The sequence below is a fragment of the Aplosporella prunicola genome (assembly GCF_010093885.1).
Source record: "Aplosporella prunicola CBS 121167 unplaced genomic scaffold K452scaffold_14, whole genome shotgun sequence".
Lineage (NCBI taxonomy): Eukaryota > Fungi > Ascomycota > Dothideomycetes > Botryosphaeriales > Aplosporellaceae > Aplosporella > Aplosporella prunicola.
The window spans coordinates 765503-784596 of record NW_022983542.1 but is presented as its reverse complement, the minus strand read 5'-3'; the positions used below and the strand labels follow the sequence as shown (position 1 = coordinate 784596).

The 19094-nt window shown below is 52.7% G+C and overlaps 9 protein-coding genes across 9 annotated transcripts; 4 read left to right on the top strand and 5 right to left on the bottom strand.

Annotated features, from left to right (window-relative positions):
• Window positions 1-327: 327 nt before the first annotated feature.
• Window positions 328-870, top strand: K452DRAFT_327129 (uncharacterized protein; the record flags this gene model as incomplete). The annotated part of the gene is made up of 1 exon (XM_033544892.1): window positions 328-870. The coding sequence occupies one exon, from the start codon at window positions 328-330 to the stop codon at window positions 868-870; it is 543 nt and encodes a 180-aa protein (XP_033397179.1).
• Window positions 871-1612: 742 nt separating this feature from the next.
• On the bottom strand, window positions 1613-2555 carry K452DRAFT_228945 (uncharacterized protein; the record flags this gene model as incomplete). The annotated part of the gene is made up of 4 exons (XM_033537005.1): window positions 1613-1734; window positions 1800-2311; window positions 2382-2453; window positions 2521-2555. 4 exons carry the CDS (start codon window positions 2553-2555, stop codon window positions 1613-1615), a joined length of 741 nt encoding a protein of 246 aa, XP_033397178.1.
• Window positions 2556-3397: 842 nt separating this feature from the next.
• On the bottom strand, window positions 3398-5347 carry K452DRAFT_288164 (uncharacterized protein). Its single transcript, XM_033540603.1, has one exon. It carries the CDS (start codon window positions 5334-5336, stop codon window positions 3660-3662), a length of 1677 nt encoding a protein of 558 aa, XP_033397177.1. The 5' UTR covers window positions 5337-5347; the 3' UTR covers window positions 3398-3659.
• A 186-nt stretch (window positions 5348-5533) lies between these two features.
• Window positions 5534-6824, top strand: K452DRAFT_359207 (uncharacterized protein). Its single transcript, XM_033546247.1, has 3 exons — window positions 5534-5617; window positions 5669-6503; window positions 6592-6824. Exons 1-3 carry the CDS (start codon window positions 5582-5584, stop codon window positions 6693-6695), a joined length of 975 nt encoding a protein of 324 aa, XP_033397176.1. The 5' UTR covers window positions 5534-5581; the 3' UTR covers window positions 6696-6824.
• Window positions 6825-7236: 412 nt separating this feature from the next.
• K452DRAFT_351548 (uncharacterized protein) lies at window positions 7237-10185 on the top strand. The gene is made up of 4 exons (XM_033545724.1): window positions 7237-7482; window positions 7536-7567; window positions 7630-7704; window positions 7763-10185. The coding sequence occupies exons 1-4, from the start codon at window positions 7383-7385 to the stop codon at window positions 9875-9877; spliced, it is 2322 nt and encodes a 773-aa protein (XP_033397175.1). The 5' UTR covers window positions 7237-7382; the 3' UTR covers window positions 9878-10185.
• Window positions 10186-10619: 434 nt separating this feature from the next.
• On the bottom strand, window positions 10620-12299 carry K452DRAFT_359205 (uncharacterized protein; the record flags this gene model as incomplete). The annotated part of the gene is made up of 5 exons (XM_033546246.1): window positions 11935-12299; window positions 11700-11767; window positions 11292-11636; window positions 11103-11195; window positions 10620-11005 (listed from the first exon to the last, which is right to left on the bottom strand). The coding sequence occupies exons 1-5, from the start codon at window positions 12171-12173 to the stop codon at window positions 10620-10622; spliced, it is 1131 nt and encodes a 376-aa protein (XP_033397174.1). The 5' UTR covers window positions 12174-12299.
• Window positions 12300-12914: 615 nt separating this feature from the next.
• Window positions 12915-14620, top strand: K452DRAFT_272338 (uncharacterized protein; the record flags this gene model as incomplete). The annotated part of the gene is made up of 6 exons (XM_033539087.1): window positions 12915-13144; window positions 13202-13383; window positions 13440-13678; window positions 13737-13932; window positions 13987-14305; window positions 14399-14620. The coding sequence occupies exons 1-6, from the start codon at window positions 12923-12925 to the stop codon at window positions 14618-14620; spliced, it is 1380 nt and encodes a 459-aa protein (XP_033397173.1). The 5' UTR covers window positions 12915-12922.
• A 693-nt stretch (window positions 14621-15313) lies between these two features.
• On the bottom strand, window positions 15314-16763 carry K452DRAFT_251414 (uncharacterized protein). Its single transcript, XM_033538215.1, has 4 exons — window positions 16481-16763; window positions 16414-16429; window positions 16233-16326; window positions 15314-16175 (listed from the first exon to the last, which is right to left on the bottom strand). The coding sequence occupies exons 1-4, from the start codon at window positions 16642-16644 to the stop codon at window positions 15514-15516; spliced, it is 936 nt and encodes a 311-aa protein (XP_033397172.1). The 5' UTR covers window positions 16645-16763; the 3' UTR covers window positions 15314-15513.
• Window positions 16764-16916: 153 nt separating this feature from the next.
• Window positions 16917-19069, bottom strand: K452DRAFT_251410 (uncharacterized protein). Its single transcript, XM_033538214.1, has 4 exons — window positions 18933-19069; window positions 18327-18852; window positions 17489-18271; window positions 16917-17439 (listed from the first exon to the last, which is right to left on the bottom strand). The coding sequence occupies exons 2-4, from the start codon at window positions 18824-18826 to the stop codon at window positions 17055-17057; spliced, it is 1668 nt and encodes a 555-aa protein (XP_033397171.1). The 5' UTR covers window positions 18827-18852; window positions 18933-19069; the 3' UTR covers window positions 16917-17054.
• Window positions 19070-19094: the final 25 nt, after the last annotated feature.

Genomic DNA, 19094 nt, shown 5'->3' with positions numbered 1-19094 from the left:
AAGCGCGTCATGGACGACGCTGGTGACGCCGTAGACGCGTCCGGGTCGCGCATCGGAAATAGGCGGTTAAAGCCGCGCTCCTATGATTCGAGTCATGGCAAAGGTTCCGTCACCGGCGGTGCGGCGGGGCGATCAAACAACACATATTTTGCAATGCTTCTCATGCAACGAGCATAGAACCACCCCCTATACGCGCCCATTGCCAAGAACGAAAAAAAGGAAAGAATAAGAGAAACCAAACAACCATACTATTCCGTACCATACCCACCTATCCTCGCGCAACAGCAAGCAAGCAAGCAAGCGCACGCGCCCATCCACCCACCCACCATGCCGCCCGCGAACCCCATCACGCCGTCCTCAACCCTCGACCACGAATCATACATGCGGCTCGCGATCAGCGAAGCTCGTAAATCGCCCCCACAGCCGACCAACTTCTGCGTCGGCGCCGTGCTCGTCAACGAGCGCACGGGGGACATTCTAGCAACAGGCTACACACTCGAACTCCCCGGCAACACGCACGCGGAGCAATGCGCGCTGCAGAAATACGCCGAGGCACACGAGCTGCCCGAGGAGCGTGTGGGCGAGGTCCTGCCGCCGCAGTGCGCCGTCTACACGACCATGGAGCCGTGCGCGCAGCGGCTGAGTGGGAATCTGCCCTGCGTGGACCGCTTGCTGCGCGCGCGGAGGGAGCAGGATGGCAAGGCGGTGGGCGTGGTCAAGGTTTTCTCGGGCGTTAGGGAGCCCGAGACTTTTGTGGGTGAGAATGTGGGACGCAAGCGGTTGGGCGATGGCGGGGTCGAGTGTATTCTGGTGAGTGGGTTTGAGGAGGAGATTTTGGGCGTGGCGACGGCGGGGCATGTTAAGGAGTGAGGGTGAGGGGTTTGGGGGGTTTGGGGCTGGTGTTTGTTGCCGCCTTCTTGGTTGATTGATGGCGGCGGCGGGGTGAGCATGGGGGTGTGGAAGCCAATTATCTTTCTTTCGTGCTTCTGAGGTGGTTTCTTTCTTTCTTTCTTCCCCTTCACACATCTCTTGCATTGCCATTGCACGGGTTGATGATGGGAGAAAACCTAGGAGTAGGTACACGGTAAGATTGCGTCACCACTTTTTTCTTTTGGAGACCCCCGCTAGACGCTTCGGGTATGGAATCAACATGCTCTCTGGCGCGCCGAGGGCAGCAGGACCTCGTTGTCTGCGCCCCGCGCAGCCGCCTTAACCTCTGCCATTGAAGCCTCCTCTCGCATCCAAAATGCGCCGTCCCTCCCCTCAAGAACGCCCCCTCCCTGCTCGCCCTAAACTCAACTCAATCCCAAGCCCAGCCCACAAGCCAGGGCTCGCCGGCGCGGACATACATGGAAGCTAGCTAGCCGCGCGCGCGCGCGCGCCAATGGCGCAATGTACAAGAATGCGAGCGTCACCTTTTTCGATTTTTTCCCGTTCGCGACCCTCCAACGTCGTGTGACTTTCCTGCTTTGCGAGCCTGCCTGCCTGTCTGCCTGTCTGTCATCCGTCCCAAAATAATGCCGTGAGAACGCGTCGAGTCGTGCTGCTGAAAAGAGCGGGTGCCGCCGGGCAGCACACCGCGCGGGTAGTCTCGGTTGTCGGCGACGCGGGCTTAGTAGAACGACTCGACCATCGTCTCCTTGTTCGTCGTGTTGATGGCGGAGGGACCCATGCCCTCGCCCAGCCTGAAGACCGACTCGATGACCGAGAGCTCCGTCGCTGTGGTGTCGAGACCTGTGGGGGGCGGCGTGTTAGCTAGCTGCTGACTGCGGGGCGGGATCGGGTGGAATAGAACTTACCAGTCACGGCCATCCAGTCGTTGACGACCATGCCGGCACCGACGACGGGCGAGCCTCTGTTGATGGAGCCGGCCACCAGCGGGACCTGCAGCAAGCTGGACAGCTCGTCCTGGTCCTGAATGCTGGTCTTGGGGTGGACGATGCCGCCCTGATTGCTGAGGCTCATGTACGAGCCGACGAGGACGTTGTCAGCGACGGTCTGGCGGAAGACCTCGACGCCGAGGACGTCGGCGATGATCTCCTCGGTCTCGCGCTCAATGTCCGGGTGGACGATGGCGACGTGGTCGTTGCAGCAGATGACGTTGCCGAGGGCCGACAGGCGCTCCTCGATGCGCTGGATCTTGACCTCGTCCGGGATGCTGTTGCGCAGGTGCTGCAGCTCCTGGTCCGTCGTCGACGTGGGGACGAGCAGGCCCTTGCGGTTGCCCGCCGTGAGGCGCCCGACTATGCGCGTGCCCGCGATTGTCGCGTGGCAGATGGGGATTACGTCTTGCAGCTCGGCTTCGAAGACGCTGCGGGGCGGGGTTAGCTTTTCGCGTGCCAACTAGGTATCTGATTCCGCCGAGAAAAATGCTGCCGTACCTGTAGAAGTTTTCCGACGCGCCCACTGCGACGAGCGCGTACGAGTTGGTGAGCGTCGAGAAGACGCCGACCCTGCTTGCGCGTTAGCCACTATGCGTGCGACTGGTGCGCCGCGCGCCCGCAGGCCAAGCCAACTCACTCGTTGGAATTCTCAAACTGCGCGCGGACCGCCATGGCTGGAAAAGTGTCGAGTGGTGATGCGTCTGTCGGGGATAGTATTTCCAAGGACGCGCTGAGGCCGTCTACGTCGTAGAGAAGAAAAAAGCGAGGGATGGGGCGGATGGCGAGGCTGGAAAAAGCTGGAGCTGGAACCTAGGTAGGCGGAAGTTGAAGGTTTTATGACGATCTCAGCCTCGCGTGCCCGAAGATGAGCCGGTGGGGCAAGGCTGGATGTGGCTGTGGCAGAGCGTCGTCGACGAGATGACTCCCACCTTCACCGACCGCATTGACGCAGGAAAAACTCATTGTGACTCAACGTCGCACGTACTCGTCCCTAGCCTGTCTCAAATGATAGGCTGAGCGCCACAGTGTAACCGCACACCCGCACCATAGCCCCCGCTCGAGCCTGTTACTTGTCAGCGTGCATCCATGCATCAGCGGAGATCGCTGGGCGATGGAGAACGTGCCGAACCGAAAATATCGAGGGACAGAGCAGGGAAAGGAGAAGAATAGATGCACTAATCTCAGAAGAGAAAACGAAAATATGCAGGGCAAAATCACTCCTCCTTTACAGTCTTTAGATGCCTTTATTCTTTACCTCGCGTATTTAGTTCGTTGGCAGCTTGATCGCTCTTCTGCCTTGCTATCTTATAGCTTGTTTCAGCATACATGTTAAAAGGCAACTATAGCACGGCGTTTATGGTGGTGAAAACAGGTCATTAGCGGGCTGGTGGTCGGTAATGTTAGTTCCAGTGCAGGCCCAGCAGACAGAAAGATTTCCGGCCTGGCGTGGATGGGTTGTGATATTACGGGACTTGACTGGTTAAATTGAAGTATACTACAGCAAACTACACTACCCTACCGCGTCAAGAAAGGCAATACTTGGTGTTTACTGCCACTGAATGTCGTTCATTGTTGATGCGGTACGTACTTGGTGCTGCTAATTACTGCAATTGAAAGATGCTCAACTTCCCTCATGTCTTCAACAAGCTCTCTCAAATAAAGCAAATGCCCACCTCGTGCTCTCTGTTATCGTCAGCTAAAAAAGCCAATTTCGCCCTTTAGACCATGCGTTGAGCCACGTGCAATCCGCTACCACCACACTGTCGTCGAAAGGCCCTACACTGCACTCCCGCTCCCGTTTCCACCTTGCTCTTGCATCTGCGCCTCCTTCTTCGGCTCTTCCAGCAAATCCTTTCCCCTCACTTTGAACCCATCCATCACATTCTCAAGGCGCATCCTCTTATTTTGCACCGCCTCGCTGCGCTTCCTGATTTCCTCCTCATACTTTGCCGCGATGCTGCGCTTCTCCTTTCGCGCATCCTTCAGGCCCTTCAGAATGTTTCCGAACTCACCCAAGATCCAGTCGCCAGCTTCCTCCCACTCCTCGAGCGAGAGCGACGCGAAGAACTTGTTGGCAGATTTTGGTGGCACGAAATTGGGTTGGACCGAAGGCCGTGAATGATTGAATACATGCTCGAGGCGCTGGGAAAGAGGTTGGTCTGGGAGCCAGGAGGGCTTGGGCGGGCGAGCTCGCTCGTTGTGGTCGAAAGACTCGGAAGCGAGATCACTGTAGGGCATGCTGTGGAGTTTGTCGTCGTCGTAATCAAGGAGAAAATGGCTGTCGTTTGAGTCGTCGTTGCTGTCGTCACTTTGCGATTGGGTTTGCGTTTCTTCCGGAACAGGCTGCTCGTCCTCGTCGCTTTCAGGCTCTCCGTCAGATAAGGAAATTGCTCGAGATTGCTGACTTGTTTGCCCGCTTTGCGGTATGCCCATTGATCCAACGTTCATACCATATGCAAATCCAAACCTGTTGGCCATGTTTTCTCCCTCTGGCAGAGGTGAGTTGCGGTTGTGACGTAGAGCGAGGTTTGCGACTGATTGGCCGTTCATCCTCCGGGTTCGGTCTTGCTCATACATACGCCCAAAAGGATCCTGCGGTCCTACGGATGTATGCATAGGACTCATCTGTCCGGCGTCTTGTTGAGTATTCTGCATCTGTTTCGCGTATAGCGGTTGCTGGAGTTTGTAGTGTGGAGCTTGGGGTGCCTGAGATTGATAGGCAGACATTTGAGACTCAAATTGATGGGAAGGAAGTTGCTGTTCTCTGAACCTCTCCTCTTGAGTGCCCGTCCCTGGACGGGATGGTCCAGAGTTCTGACTCTCAGGATCTCCGGCGGTTGTCTCAGGATAAGACCCACTGTCTCCCTCGTTGAGATCATATTTGCGAAGCATCATCGCACCATCGTCTTGACCCGTCGGCAACTTCGATATGTGCGGTTGCGACTGATGAACATTGATAGGGTTACCATGCATTTTTGCATTTCCGTTGTCAGACAATTGGCTTTGCTCGTCCTCGTCTGATTCCATTTCATCTTGCTCTTCAAGTTCAAAACGGTCGTCATCCGAATACATCGGCACGTCGGGGCGGCCATGGTGCTGAGGCTGGCTGTCTCTAACAAACACATCACTCACAGTGGAGTCCCCAGCAGTGGTGTCGTCAAAATGTTCTGTGTCAGTGTCCCAGTTGCCTCGTGGTTGCTCATCAGTAGCTCTTTGTTGCATGTTTTGATGGTGAGGGGTCGGAGGAGACGACGGCTCCACTGACGTAGAGGGCTCTGGCGAGTTTGCATTGCCGTCACCAAGCTTTGAGCTTGAGGGTTGGGTCAGATTAGTTGGAGGAACTTCTACTCTCGCAGACAGACCCTTTTGGCGGCGGCGGTCCATATCCGAGGCTCGACCCGGAGCAGGACTCGCGGGACGGCTGCCCTGCTTTCCGCGGACGTACCCGAACATCTTGACAATGGAAGCCGGGCAGCGAAGAAAGGCTGATGCGTCAGTGTTGGAAAGATCGTGAAGACGCGTCGAGACGCGAGGCTTAAGCGATGATCTAATCTAATCTAATCTAAGTGCCTTCGCTGCTTATCGCTCACCGAAACATGATGTAACTGCCTTATCGCCCCGTTCCAGCGTCTATTGCTATATCGCTTTTGAGGAGTACACTATCAGTTCTGCTTCTCTTGGAAATATCGAATAAGGATATGGAGCGTACAGGTCTTCTTTCGCTGCCCAATGAGGTATGTTCCATAAACAACCTTACCAGATGTGACTGACACAGAACATGCCAGCTCCTGCTCCATGTCCTTAACCCTCTGCCTACGCCTGATCTCCTCCCACTGACTACCGTCTCGCACCGGATATACACGCTCATCCTACGCATTGTGCGCAATCGTCTTATTGCTGCCACAAACCTACAGGAGGGGCAGTATACTTTGCTCCTCGAATGTTACCATCCATCCGCAAAGCTTACAGAACCGCCACTATATTGTGATTATCTTGGGACTGACGGGTTAGACGTGAGAGACCCTGAAGCTGATGATGCCGACTTGGTCGGACGCCTTGGATATCTAAAGTCGCGCTATTCGCGTTTCGGGCCACACCGAAAGGGTCCCGAAGCGTACAGGAGAGTCGCCAGGCCTGGGGATATTCCAGGATCTCGGACGCATCCTTCCACCTCACAACCTCGGTTTAGCGGAGGAGGCTACAATGACGAAGAGTTGGTGAAGCAAGTGCTATCCCTTGACAGTGACGAACGCTTCTCTCAACTCTGCGCCGTTGTCAATCTGATCGAACTTGGCCCTCGCAATGGCTTACTCCGAAGCTGCTCGGAGGTCGATGAGGGCGTTGTCAGGGTCTTCAGGGACTGGCTTCGTAATAATTCAGAGCCAGCTGCGCAGGGAGGGCCAGAGCTCCAAAAAGACCCTGAATATACCAAACCCGGGAAAGGCAAAGAGAAAGCTGGTCCTGAGGCCTTTGATGATCAGCGAATTCTCTGGATCAATCCCTCCAAGAAAAATGTAGGTCTGCGATTTAGAGTGCGCGAGCGGAAGTTTAGAAGAGAAAACCCCATCTTCGTCCTGGCGAATGAGGAACTGGCAGTTAGCTATGACATTGAATATGAGGGTAAGTCGAACTTCAGTATCGGCGCCGCAATATTCAACGAGTCGACGCGGTGACTTTTCGGATTAATTGCTAATGCAAAACGCATCAGAACTTCTTGTCCGAACATCGCACCTGCTGCTGACGTTCGAGCAATCGCTGTTGGAGCAGGACAACCATTCCGGCAAAGCAGTTGTTTTCGGGTCGTTTGGTTGATAGCCAGATCTGAGCAGATCCCGGGATGGCAGATTACCTATCGATTGCCCAGGCGCTGCAGCATGCGCTTCGTACCCGTAGAGAAAGAGAAAGACTGAAGTTTGCCAAGAAGCATAACGATTTCCGCCTCTCACGCGTCACTCTGTCTTCCTTACCTAATTGATGCGCGTGCGCCCCTCCGCCCTCACGTCGGCGGAGGGAGCTCCTAACATCCGATTGCTTATTGGGCCGATTCCGGCTGCTGGAGGTGTGCGAAGAATAGCACATGTGGTTCGTGTTCCGGCATGGTGAATGATAAGAATGCGCATTGCTCGGCGTGTTAGCGACACGAACCACGATGCAACGCAACCCCTCTCCGGCATGGTGGAATGCATCTCGCATGGCTATCGGCGGCACGCGCGTCGTATCTTGCTGCTGTTCAGGAGCATGGGTGCTGCGAGGCCGGCCCCGCCCAAGACCCGTGTTGTGGCGCTCGGCCAGTCAGAGGCTGCGGATTCTAAGCTGACGCTAAGCTTTGAGTCTTTCCCCAGATCCGTCGGCTGCCGATGTCGGCAGGCTGCCATCTTGACGGCAATATTTCTATCGCCATCCACCTCGAATTCTGGCCCAGCACTTTGCCTCTCGCCCTGATCTCTCTCATCTTTCCCTTTCATTTCCATTCCCAGATACCCCTTGTAGATTTGCAAAATGCCCGGCGCAGTCAAGGGTCCGAGGACGCTTTACGACAAGGTCTTTGAGGACCACATCATCGAGGAGCAGGACGATGGCACTGCCCTGATCTACATTGGTGTGTGACACCACGCTGCTCACGGTCGAGTCCAATCCGCTGACCCCAAATAGACAGGCATCTTGTCCACGAAGTCACGTCGCCAGTAAGAAATACTACCCCGCTGTTTCACAGCAGTTGCGGGGGCGGGGCTGATCTCTCATGCAGCAAGCTTTCGAAGGCCTCCGCAATGCCAGCAGAAATGTCCGCAGGCCAGACTGCACTCTCGTAACGACCGACCACGTACGTTCGCCATCTCAGTCTACCCCCTCCGCGACCATTGCCGCTTACCATAGGATAGAATGTCCCTACGTCATCGAGAAAAAACTTCAAGGACGTCTCCTCCTTCATCGATGAGGAGGACTCCAGGATACAATGTGCGACCTTGGAGGACAACGTCAAGGCCTTTGGCCTGACCTACTTTGGTATGGGCGACAAGAGGCAGGGCATCGTCCACATCATCGGCCCTGAGCAGGGTTTCACCCTTCCCGCCACCACCGTTGTTTGCGGCGACAGCCACACCTCCACCCACGGCGCTTTCGGTGCCTTGGCCTTCGGTATCGGTACCAGCGAGGTCGAACACGTCCTTGCCACCCAGACCTTGATTACGAAGAGGAGTAAGAACATGAGGGTCCAGGTCGACGGCGAGCTTGCCCCGGGCGTTGGCAGCAAGGATATTGTCCTCCACATTATCGGTGTCATTGGTACGGCTGGCGGTACTGGCTGTGTTATTGAGTTCTGCGGTTCGGCAATCCGGGGCTTGAGCATGGAGGCTCGCATGTCCATCTGCAACATGTCCATTGAGGCTGGTGCGCGTGCCGGTATGATTGCACCCGACCAGATTACCTTCGAATACCTCAAGGGCAAGCCTCTCGCTCCCAAGGTCGACAGCCCCGAGTGGAAGAAGGCCGTTGCCTACTGGTCGACTCTCAAGACCGACGAGGGCGCCAAGTACGACCACGACATCTTCATCGACTGCAAGGACATCGCCCCGACTGTCTCCTGGGGTACCTCTCCCCAGGACGTCGTCCCCATCACCGCCGTCGTCCCCGGTCCCGACGACTTCCAGGATGAGACGAGGAAGAAGGCCTGCATTCGTGCTCTTGAGTACATGGGTCTTACGGCTGGTACTCCCATGCAGGACGTCGTTTGCGACAAGGTCTTCATTGGCTCTTGCACGAACGCTCGTATCGAAGATTTGAGGTCTGCGGCCAGCGTTGTCAAGGGCAAGAAGGTTGCCGAGAACATCAAGCGCGCAATGATCGTTCCGGGCTCTGGTCTGGTCAAGAAGCAGGCCGAGTCCGAGGGTCTTGATAAGATCTTCACTGATGCCGGCTTCGAGTGGAGAGAGGCTGGTTGCTCCATGTGCCTTGGCATGAACCCCGATATCCTTTCCCCCGGCGAGCGCTGCGCCAGTACGTCTAACCGCAACTTCGAGGGTCGCCAGGGTGCTGGTGGCAGGACTCATCTGATGTCCCCTGCCATGGCTGCCGCTGCTGCCCTTTCCGGCCGCCTTGCGGATGTCCGCAAGATTGCCCCTCCTCAGTCCTCTGCTGAGAAGGGCTCCCCTAAGCTGGAGCTTGAGGCGCATACTGCGGATCTCGACAACGACGAGGAGCTTGACAGGATCCTTGACGACCCGGAGAACTCCCAGGGCAACACCACCGAGTCTGGCGCGCCCGCCACTGCCACCGGCATGCCCAAGTTCACCCAGCTTAAGGGTGTCGCCGCCCCCATCGACGTCGCCAACATCGACACCGACGCGATCATCCCCAAGCAGTTCCTCAAGACCATCAAGCGCTCTGGTCTTGGCTCTGCTCTCTTCAACGCCTGGCGTTACGACCCCGCCACTGGTGCCGAGAACCTCGAGTTCGTCCTTAACAAGGATCCCTACAGGAATGCCAAGATCCTCGTCTGCACCGGTCCTAACTTTGGCTGCGGTTCTTCCCGTGAGCACGCTCCCTGGTCGCTCCTCGACTTTGGCATCATGTGCATCATCGCGCCCAGCTTCGGTGACATCTTCTTCAACAACACGTTCAAGAACGGCATGCTCCCGATCCGGATCGGCGACGAGGCGAAGCTCAACGCAATTGCCGAGGAGGCCAAGGCGGGCAAGGAGATCGAGATTGACCTCCCCGCCCAGCAGATCAAGGACCAGGACGGCAACGTGTTGGCCGAGTTCGAGGTCGAGGAGTTCCGGAAACACTGCCTCGTCAACGGCCTTGACGACATTGGCCTCACGATGCAGAAGCAGGAGCGCATCCAGAAGTTCGAGGAGAAGCGCACGCGCGAGTGGCCGTGGCTCGATGGCCAGGGCTACCTTGCGCGCGACCGCACTGGACCCGTCAAGGTTGAGGCGGCGCCGGTCCCCAAGACCAACCGCGGCGATGTCAAGGGTGAGCCGCTTGAGTGGTAGAGTGGCGGCTGCGTGGGTGTGTCCGAAGTGTTTGGGCGCTACTATCACGGTGCGGTGCCAACTACTTGGAGTGTTTCGGCTATAGGAGTAATAATAGGGAACCTTTGGGGCTCGGCGCGCGTGGCTTGTTACCTATGAGGCAGAGCGCTTCTTACTGTTGTTGTTGTTTTCTCAGTTTTCGGCTGCTGCGGGATCGATATGCGGCTTGGCTTTGGCTTTGGGAGAATATATACACTGCTGGGGTTTGGGGTTGATGATGATGCCCGCTGCTGCTGCTGCTGCCTGGGCTTGATGTGGTATGATAACAAATAAAAGTTTACAATATTTTTTAATATGCTTCTCCTCTTTTGTCTTTGGGTTTTGTTGGTCTTGCTTGGAGTTTGATGTCTTGCGCTGCATTGCGGTGGGAGTCGTGCGTGTGTATATCTAGTTTAAGATGTATTCGAGGTCATTCATCATTACACTTTGTAGATGTATAAATGTATAGTGCAGTGCTGTACTAGATTTTGAGATATATCAGTACCAAGCTGAGCAACATGATTGCAGTTTCTTTTCACGGTTCAATGCCAAACTGATTCATTGTACCTCCAAGGAACGACCGATCTAGATAAACCCATATAGAAAAAGCTATGAATAAAGCACAAGGAAACATAAATCTGAAAACTCCCAGCCGAAACCAAAATAGAAGATAAGAGGAACCGTAAAAGGTTGTTCATCAGCGGCCGTAAAACAAAGAACTGCCCTACTCCTTCACAAAATATTCTCGCCATTTTGCCCTCATTCGGCGAAGTTTACCACGATTCTCAGCGTCTTCTTGATCACTCTCGGCAATATCCTCCTCACTTTCAGCGAGGTCTTCCCTGCCTTCAGTGAAGTTTTTCATACTCTCACCTCCCCAGCGTTGCCTAAATATGACCTTGGTGCTTGTCGTCTTCGGCCAAGAGACAACACAGTCGGGCTGATCGATGAACTCTCCAGTGAGGTATTTGCCCATGAAACGGTCATATCGCTCTTTCAACTCGTCACTTGTCGTGGAGAGCTGCTCACGTGCGCGACGTTTACGGACAAGGTATTCCGCGAGTTGGTTGAGCATCACCTTGGGTGCCGCATAGTCGTCTATTGCCGGGTCTGGACTGTTAGTACTGCTATATCTAAGAGTATACAGAAATTTTCATCGTTTATTTGGCTCAGGAGAGGGGTTTAGCCATGAAGGATATCAACCTACCATACTCGCGAGTCAAGTAAGTTTGCACGGCGTCCTGGATTTTTTGAAGAGTTTTCCCGCCAGGAATCTCTTTCTGTTCACCAGTTTCGATATCTATAATATAAAGATTAGTAATACTATTGCAGTGCTCCTTCGAAAGTAAAGTCTGGTTACTCCGCGTGGATACAGCCGCAAATCAAGTGGACGTACCTGTCAGTGAACCATTCTCCCATTCGTCTATTTTTATTCTCTCCATTCCCTTGTCTACACTGAATCTTTTGAACCAAGTATGCGTGCCATCAGCGAGCTCGCTCAGTCTCCTAGAGCCCTCCTCGGCTTCGTTGGGATCAATCAGAAAATGACGAGCACTAGAATGTTTTATGAACTTGTTGAGAAGCTTTGACCGTTCATTAAAGGGCCCAGGCCAAGAGAGCTCGAATTTAAAGTCCTGGTCAGTACTTCCAATGCCGAGGCTCACTATGGAGGTTGGTTTCTTCCCTTCAATACTAACGTCTCCCTTTGCTGGAAGACAAGTCTGCAGGGTCGAATTCAGTCCTAAAAATAGTTTACCTCGGATCTTGAAATAAAATACTGGCGTGGCTATTTTAAAATACAAACCCCTTTGCCAGTTCGTGTTGTGTGGGTCGGTATAGCCGTAATCACAGTCGAGTAAAGGCGGTGACAAACTGTGTAAATAGAAGTTAATGTCATATAGCTTTCGTAGTTAGGGAAATAATAAGATATATGTTATAAATAAATAAGAAGAGAATGTGCTTTATAATAGTTTTTATATATTTTAGTATTTAATTATTCTTGATCTTTCCGAATAACCTCTAAGACGCTTTGAGCATACCTTTTACAAGTACCTGGATTGCGTTTGGAGTCGCTACCAGATGTTGTCATGCCTGCACAGTTCCCTTTGTGTCTCTTGCAGTGTTTGCGGATGACTTCTTGCATCAAAACCTTCGAATATAGGGTGTCGTATTTGGAATGCAGGCCAGTCCTACTTCTTTTCTTGCTATACAAAGCGTGTCCAAGTTTTTGAAACTCGGCTATGGACTGAGAGATACTCATGCGTAGACAACCCAGCATTCCTTCGGGTATGCTTTCTAGACCATTAGAGGCTTGACAGGTTTATATGGTAGAAATGAAGGGAAGGAAAAGTCTTGCAAACTGTCTTGTGGATGAAAAAAAAAAAAAAAAAAGCACGGCTCTTGGACGGTAAACTTACGCGGATGTCCCTACACCAAATACTATGTCAAAATAGTGACATGGAAGGACTCGTTCCAAATCCCACGGCTGAGAAATGTTTTCTGCTTGCCTTTTTTCGTCGAAATGACTTTCGTATTTGGCAATCATTTCCATGAGATGATATAAAATAATCAGGCAAGAATACACTCTGATGCCACCGCCGTCTGCTTAAATCAGTGCACTTTCTATTTTAGGTCATAAAGTTTACAATATACATACCAAGAAAAAGCCAACTATTGGCCCAAGGATCATCCTCACCGGTAACTATCCATGACTTTCCTGTCTTGTCACGGTTGCTTTTTGACTGGGGGTCTAGGTGAATTTGCTGCTGATTATCTCCTGAGGACATTTTGTTCGAACAAAGAAAAATTTGGGATTGGGGATGAAGATTAAGGTTAGAGGTTGGGCGGAAAGGACGAGGAGAAAAATAAATCATGACGTGGACGTACATGCAGGCCTCGTTTAGACAACTAATCAGCCAGTCACCTCTTTCAAATGCCAAGCTGCGGCTGAGCGGGTTCCAAGTTTCATTCTCAACCCCCTTGAGATCGAAACATTACGAGTTCAACAAACTAGAAATACCCGACACTATGTTCAACGTATTCGGTGACAGAGCTGAAAACACAACAACTTGGAGACCAGAGCCACAATATCGCGGTACTTACAGCATATTATCCTCCTGTATTCTTACCCTAGTTCTCTGCGTCTGGACAGTTGTGCATCTCAACCTTCCAGAGCATGGCGAAAAACAGTGGTGGCAGATGTACCGGAAGGTTGGCTGGTTGATTGTTGGGTTATTCGCCCCAGAACTGGTACGTATTGGAAAAGTACTAGTAGGATGAATCTCGATCCTAACTAAATGACACCAGGTGGCATTTTCCGCCTTTCAGCAATGGCGGGATGCTAGATCACTGACAAAAACAATGGTGAGCCATTTTCGGGGAAAGCAAAGCCAACCGCTCCCTTCTTGGGTTAAAATTGTTCGAAAAATTATGATACTATGTGGTTTCCGGAGCAGAGATTATTTTAAAGAGGAAAGTCCCAGCCAGATGTAGGAGTACATACCTTACTCTCAGCTATAACAACGGCTAAGTTAGCTCATTACAGGCGCCATATCTGGACTGATGTCCACAGCTTCTACGCTGTTATGGGTGGGTTTGCGATACAGCCCACAGATATATCTACCAACTTCCTCGCCAGCAATCAAATGAGAATGACGGTCACTCCGCGCGCCATAGACTTTATAGCCAAAAGAGAGCCAGACCTCATACCTTATATCTCTCTTAAAGAAATCCAAGATAAAAGTAAAGCAAGTGCACTCGCCAAGGCGATTGTGTTGTTCCAAGGTATGTTGTTTGATGTTACTGAGAAGACAACTTAAATAGCTGACAGTGATAAAAATAGCTTCATGGTTTGTATGCCAGTGCATAACCAGATTGACGCAACACCTCTCGGTCAGTCTGCTTGAACTCAACACCTTCGGGCACTATATATGTGCATTACTTATCGCTTTTTTGTGGTGGCACAAGCCACTTGACGTGGGAGAGCCGACCTTACTGAGGAATTCTGCCAGTCAAGAATTACCAGCTTTGCTATATATGTTAAGTCTGACTGAAATTAGTCAAAAAGAGGCTTTCAGACCACCATGAAACAGGGCTGAAAACAGATGGAGACTGGCTTCTTTAGCATTGAAGGAGAGCTATAAATTAGGGAAATACGGAGATAAGTTTGAAGATTGGGGGATGGACCGCGTACCGCGCCACGCGGTAGTGAAAAGAGTTCGGAACTTTCCACGTCTCAATCACTGGAACAACAAACAATTCTACATAGGGTTCTCCTTTGCAGCTCTCACATACGCCCTGCTGCATCTCGTTGCATGGGAAAGCACGTTTCCTTCTAGAACTGAACAAATCCTCTGGCGGATATCTTGCTTAACGATAGCATCGACCGGAATCTTCCTAGTTCTTATTTTTGTTGACGGATATTTTAAAAAAAGGGACGGCCCTCAAAGATACCGTTTCGGAGAGAGATGGGCCTGTGCCCGAATGTCAGGGCTCATCCTACAGGACCTCGTTAGTCTTGTCACTTATCCTCTGCGCAAAATTTGCTGGTACATCTTCCCTCCTATATTTACTTACCTTAAATGGCCATTCTTGATTTCGTATGGGGCACTGTATCTTCTAGCGCGCGTTTTTCTGGTCGTCGAGTCTTTCATTAATCTCGCGCATCTTCCTGACTCGGCTTTTGAACTTCCACAATGGTCCCGCTACTTTCCTCATATCGGCTGATGGGCAAGATTGGGTACTTACATTTTCGTTCGCTTGGCTTTTCTTTGTGTTCGTTTGTATGAAACATTTCTATGATTCTTTAATTAAATTGTGGTTTTGCTTTTTCAGTGATTGGACGGCTCCTAAACTATATTATTAACCCACTTATAGGAGCATGTAGGTATACTTACGGTATCTCTGAAATGATCGTTATAGTTTACTTCTTAGGTAGCTCTAGAGGCCGCGCTCGTAGTTAGCGATATCACTTTATAAAGGGGCTCCCTACAGGTTACTCGGTAGGTACTCATCTCGAAAGTACTAGGAGTATTATAAATACTTCTGTCGTGGTGCAGTTAACCTTTGAGCATATGCCTCTAAAAGAACCACGAACGAACTTACCGTCTCTAATCGTTAACTCAAAACCATAGATTTTGTTGGTCAGGGCCAAACTTCAGGACAGTTGCACATAGTGATGCCAATCTAACTCGATAATTTGAGCACTAGTGAACCACACGGTCTCAAAGGATGAAGTTATGTACCTAATTCGGTGAGTTTGGAATATCATGGCTGACATAGAGACCTGCACCAGTGTTGTTAGCCTTACTGGTGCCTATTATCTAGTAGGAATGAACTTACCGTCTCCATACGCAAGCCATGAAAATTCATCATCAACCACACGAGAAGCTGTTGAAGAAGTAATGCTTGAATATTGCAACAAAAATGATTCAAAATTTTACTTTTACTGGTAACTTAGTAGACTTCCACAGACCAATACTTGCCATACCCATGAACTTTACGTCTCTCGCCGATCAGACAAACTAGATATATAGATGAGAACGCCGTATCCCATATATACAACAGCTGGGAGACACCAAAATCATTCCAATGGACATTCTCTTACACCAACCAACTTTTCAATCCTTCTTTCCAACACCATATCCATAACCTCCACCCACACCATACCCATAACCGTTATACCGCGCGCTCTCCACCCCCAGCGCCCTATCCTTACCATACCGTTTCAGGCGTCTCGGCAGCTCGACGCCACGGAACCAGGCAAAGCAGACGGCCGTCGCGGCGCCCGCAGACAGCATACAGTACACAACGGTACTCATATAGACATGGCCACCGACGCCGGACCAGCCACTCGGCAGATTGGGGCTAGGGTACCAGCGCACCGAAAAGCTCAAGGGCAAGCTATCGCCGATGACGATCTTTGTATTGCGCGACGCAGGGCTGACGCTGTACGCGGTGGCGGCGTCGATAGTGCCGGGCGCGAGCGCGCGCGGCGCCGCGTGCAGCAGCACGTTGAGCTGGTTTGCGATGTGCAGGTGGGAGCGCTGCAGCGTGCCCGTGAGGGCGATGACGAGGGGCGTGTATGCCGTGCTCTGCGCGCCCAGCGCGCCCTGCTTCTCCGTCGCCGCGTCCACGTTGTATTCATCGCCGAGGGCGTCGGCCGTGCTGCCCGCTAGTGGTCGCGTCGGGATGCGGCATGTTAGGGGGGCGTCGTTGTGGACGTAGAACTCGAGGAGGTGGAAGAATGGGTCGGATACAAAGTCGATCGTGCAGTTCACCTCTGTCGTCGCTTGTTAGTTGCCGGTTTCTCGGCCCTTGTGCGCGTCTCACAACGTACCTTTCTCTATGCCAAAGTAGAGCTCCAGAGGTCGTTTGGTCTCATTGCAGACCGGGAAGGGGATGTACTGGAGCTGCCCCGACTCGTCCGTAATCTGGATGTACCCATAGTATCAGCCTCGTCGTCCTTCTTTGTGTGTTCTCGTATCTCCTTGAGCGGTGGTGGAGGTGCGGGCGCGTACGTGTTCCCCGGTATCTCTGCGCACATGTTAGCAATCTGTCCAATTTAAGCTCCGCGACGCCACGAACATGGTTCTGTTCAAGCACGTTACCGGTATCGCCTGTCCGACGCTATATTCCGGCTCTTTAACGGCTTTGAGTGGCTCCTGGCTGGAAACGGCATGCGCGAGTGTAAAGTAGAAGCTGCCCAGCATCGCCAATGCCAGGCGCAGGGATCGGCCACGCAGTGCCATGGGTGCGACGGACTGTGAAAGGAGCGGCGATAGAAGGAAAATAAATGAAGGGGCTATTAATCCGGGAGCGCTTTCTTTATCTCCTGTAGGTATCGTTAAGGATACAATGCCATCACCGGGCGCGACCTTAGCCTAGTTGGTACCGAAAAAGGTACCAAGCTTACGGGGGGAGACACCAAGCTAACAAGCGGGTCATTTCTAGGAACCCACAGGATCGACATCACGACAAGCTCCCACCATCTAGCAAACCATGCACCACAATCAAGACCAATCCACAGGAAGGACAGTATGAGTTATGTATCGAATTCGTTATATCGCATTCGCTATATGCTTGGAATCAAATTATACTCCTTTGTTCTCCGGCACGCCCAGAATTATAGCATGCTTCCAAAACGTTTCTCGTCAATAAGTCACTGCTTAGAGATGCCAGACTTCTTCTTGAAGGCGTTGATGAGGCCGCTCGTGCTGGCATCGTGGTTCTCCGACTCCTTGGGGTCCTCAAGCTCGGCAAGAATCTTCTTGGCCAGGACCTTGCCCAGCTCAACACCCCACTGGTCGAAGGAGTTGATGTTCCAAATGGCGCCCTCGGTGAACGTCAAGTGCTCGTAGTAGGCGATCAGCGCACCAAGAGTGGCGGGGGTGATCTTCTGAGCGAGAATGGTGGTGGTGGGGCGGTTGCCCAGGAAGGTCTTGTGGTTGACGAGCTCCTCGGGAGCGCCCTCGGACTTGACCTCATCGGGGGTTTTGCCGACCATGAGAGCCTCAGCCTGCGCAAAGAAGTTGGAGGCAAGCATCCTGTTACAATTAGCTTATGATCTGGAGTTCTAGCATCATGGGTACTTACTTCTGGTGCAGGTTGTTCTCGACAGGGTTGTGGCTCTCCGCCGCCATGATGAAGTCGGTGGGGATGAGCTTGGTGCCCTGGTGCAGCAGCTGGAAGAAAGAGTGCTGAGCGTTCGTGGCGGGCTCACCGAAGAGGATGGCACCGGTGGTGTACTTGACGTAGTCGCCGCTGCGGGTGATGGCCTTGCCGTTGGACTCCATAGACAGCTGCTGGAGGTAGGCAGGGAAGCGGTGGAGGTACTGGTCGAAAGGAGCAACGAGGTGGGTCTGAGCACCGAAGAAGTCGGAGTACCAGACGCTCAGAAGACCAGCAAGAACGGGAATGTTCTGGTCAAGAGGAGTCTCCTTGAAGTGCTTGTCCATAGCGTGGGCACCGGCAAGGAACTGGTGGAAGTTCTCGTAGCCAATATACAGGCAGACGCTCAGACCGATAGCGCTCCAGACACTGTAACGGCCACCAACCCAGTCAGAGAAGGGGAACATGTTCTTCTTGTCAATGCCGAACTTGGTCACCTCGGCCTCGTTCGTGGACAGAGCGACGAAGTGCTTGGCAATGTGGGACTCGTCCTTCGCAGACTCCAAGAACCAGTGCTTGGCAGTGTTGGCGTTGGTGCAGGTCTCGGCGGTGGTGAAGGTCTTGGAGGCAATGAGGAAGAGAGTGGTCTCGGGGTTGGACTCCTTCAAAGCCTCGGCAATATGCGTACCGTCAATGTTGGAGACGAAGTGCAGCTTGAGGTCACGCTGGCCGTAAGGCTTCAGGGCCTCGGAAACCATGACGGGGCCGCTGGATTTGCCGTTAATTAATCGTCTTCTGCATCTTCTTTTAGGGGTCAACTTACAGGTCGGAACCACCGATACCAACGTTGATGATGGTATCGATCTTCTTGCCGGTGTAACCCTTCCACTCTCCGCTGCGGACCTGCTCGGAGAACTCCTTCATGTGCTCGAGGACGCTGTTGACATCCTCGACAACGCTCTTGCCATCAACCTGCATGGGCTGGTTGGAGGTGTTGCGGAGCGCAACGTGGTAGACGGCGCGCTTCTCGGTGAAGTTAATCTTCTCGCCGGCGAACATGTCATCACGGAGCTTCTCGAGGTTGGCCTCCTTAGCAAGCTTCACGAGCAAGTCGAGGGTCTCCTCAGTGATGAAGTTCTTGGAGAAGTCGAAGAGGGTCTCCGACTTGTCGGCCTCATTGTAGAAGGTGCGCGAGAACTTCTCGAAGCGCTTAGGGTCCTTCGCGAAGTACTCCTTCAGGACAATGTCCTTGCCGAGAGACTGGTGGTGCTCCTGGAGCTGCTGCCACGCCCTCAGCTCGTTGGCTTGCGAAAAACCAGGCATGTTGTCGTGAGATGGGGTGATCGGAGCTGTTGACGCGGGAATTGCGTTAGTCTGATGCGGGGCGGGGCAGCGCAGCGAGAGGGATTGAACAGCAGGGCGGACTCACCAAGATACGGGTATCACTGAATACTGAAGGGAGACAAGTAAGGAGAAGCTTGGAAGGAAGAAGATGGATGGCGGAGTAGCCGGAGGAAGATTGCGTGGATGAACTTTGTTGTCTTGGAGGGGCCGGCCGTGAGCAGGTGGCAGGTGGGGGCATCGGAATGCG

What these genes read in the sequence shown, in the direction of transcription:
- K452DRAFT_288164 (XM_033540603.1), bottom strand. Translation starts at nt 5,336, where the DNA reads ATGTTCGGGTACGTCCGCGGAAAGCAGGGCAGCCGTCCCGCGAGTCCT.
- K452DRAFT_359207 (XM_033546247.1), top strand. Translation starts at nt 5,582, where the DNA reads ATGGAGCGTACAGGTCTTCTTTCGCTGCCCAATGAG. An exon ending in TTCTTTCGCTGCCCAATGAG is followed by an intron (nt 5,618 to 5,668) that starts GTATGTTCCATA and finishes AGAACATGCCAG; the next exon opens with CTCCTGCTCCATGTCCTTAA. An exon ending in CTATGACATTGAATATGAGG is followed by an intron (nt 6,504 to 6,591) that starts GTAAGTCGAACT and finishes AAAACGCATCAG; the next exon opens with AACTTCTTGTCCGAACATCG.
- K452DRAFT_351548 (XM_033545724.1), top strand. Translation starts at nt 7,383, where the DNA reads ATGCCCGGCGCAGTCAAGGGTCCGAGGACGCTTTACGACAAGGTCTTT. An exon ending in TCCACGAAGTCACGTCGCCA is followed by an intron (nt 7,568 to 7,629) that starts GTAAGAAATACT and finishes TCTCTCATGCAG; the next exon opens with CAAGCTTTCGAAGGCCTCCG. An exon ending in CTCTCGTAACGACCGACCAC is followed by an intron (nt 7,705 to 7,762) that starts GTACGTTCGCCA and finishes ACCATAGGATAG; the next exon opens with AATGTCCCTACGTCATCGAG.
- K452DRAFT_251414 (XM_033538215.1), bottom strand. Translation starts at nt 16,644, where the DNA reads ATGGCACTGCGTGGCCGATCCCTGCGCCTGGCATTGGCGATGCTGGGC. An exon ending in CTACTTTGGCATAGAGAAAG is followed by an intron (nt 16,176 to 16,232) that starts GTACGTTGTGAG and finishes AAGCGACGACAG; the next exon opens with AGGTGAACTGCACGATCGAC.
- K452DRAFT_251410 (XM_033538214.1), bottom strand. Translation starts at nt 18,826, where the DNA reads ATGCCTGGTTTTTCGCAAGCCAACGAGCTGAGGGCGTGGCAGCAGCTC. An exon ending in GGTATCGGTGGTTCCGACCT is followed by an intron (nt 18,272 to 18,326) that starts GTAAGTTGACCC and finishes CGGCAAATCCAG; the next exon opens with CGGCCCCGTCATGGTTTCCG. An exon ending in GAGAACAACCTGCACCAGAA is followed by an intron (nt 17,440 to 17,488) that starts GTAAGTACCCAT and finishes TAATTGTAACAG; the next exon opens with GATGCTTGCCTCCAACTTCT.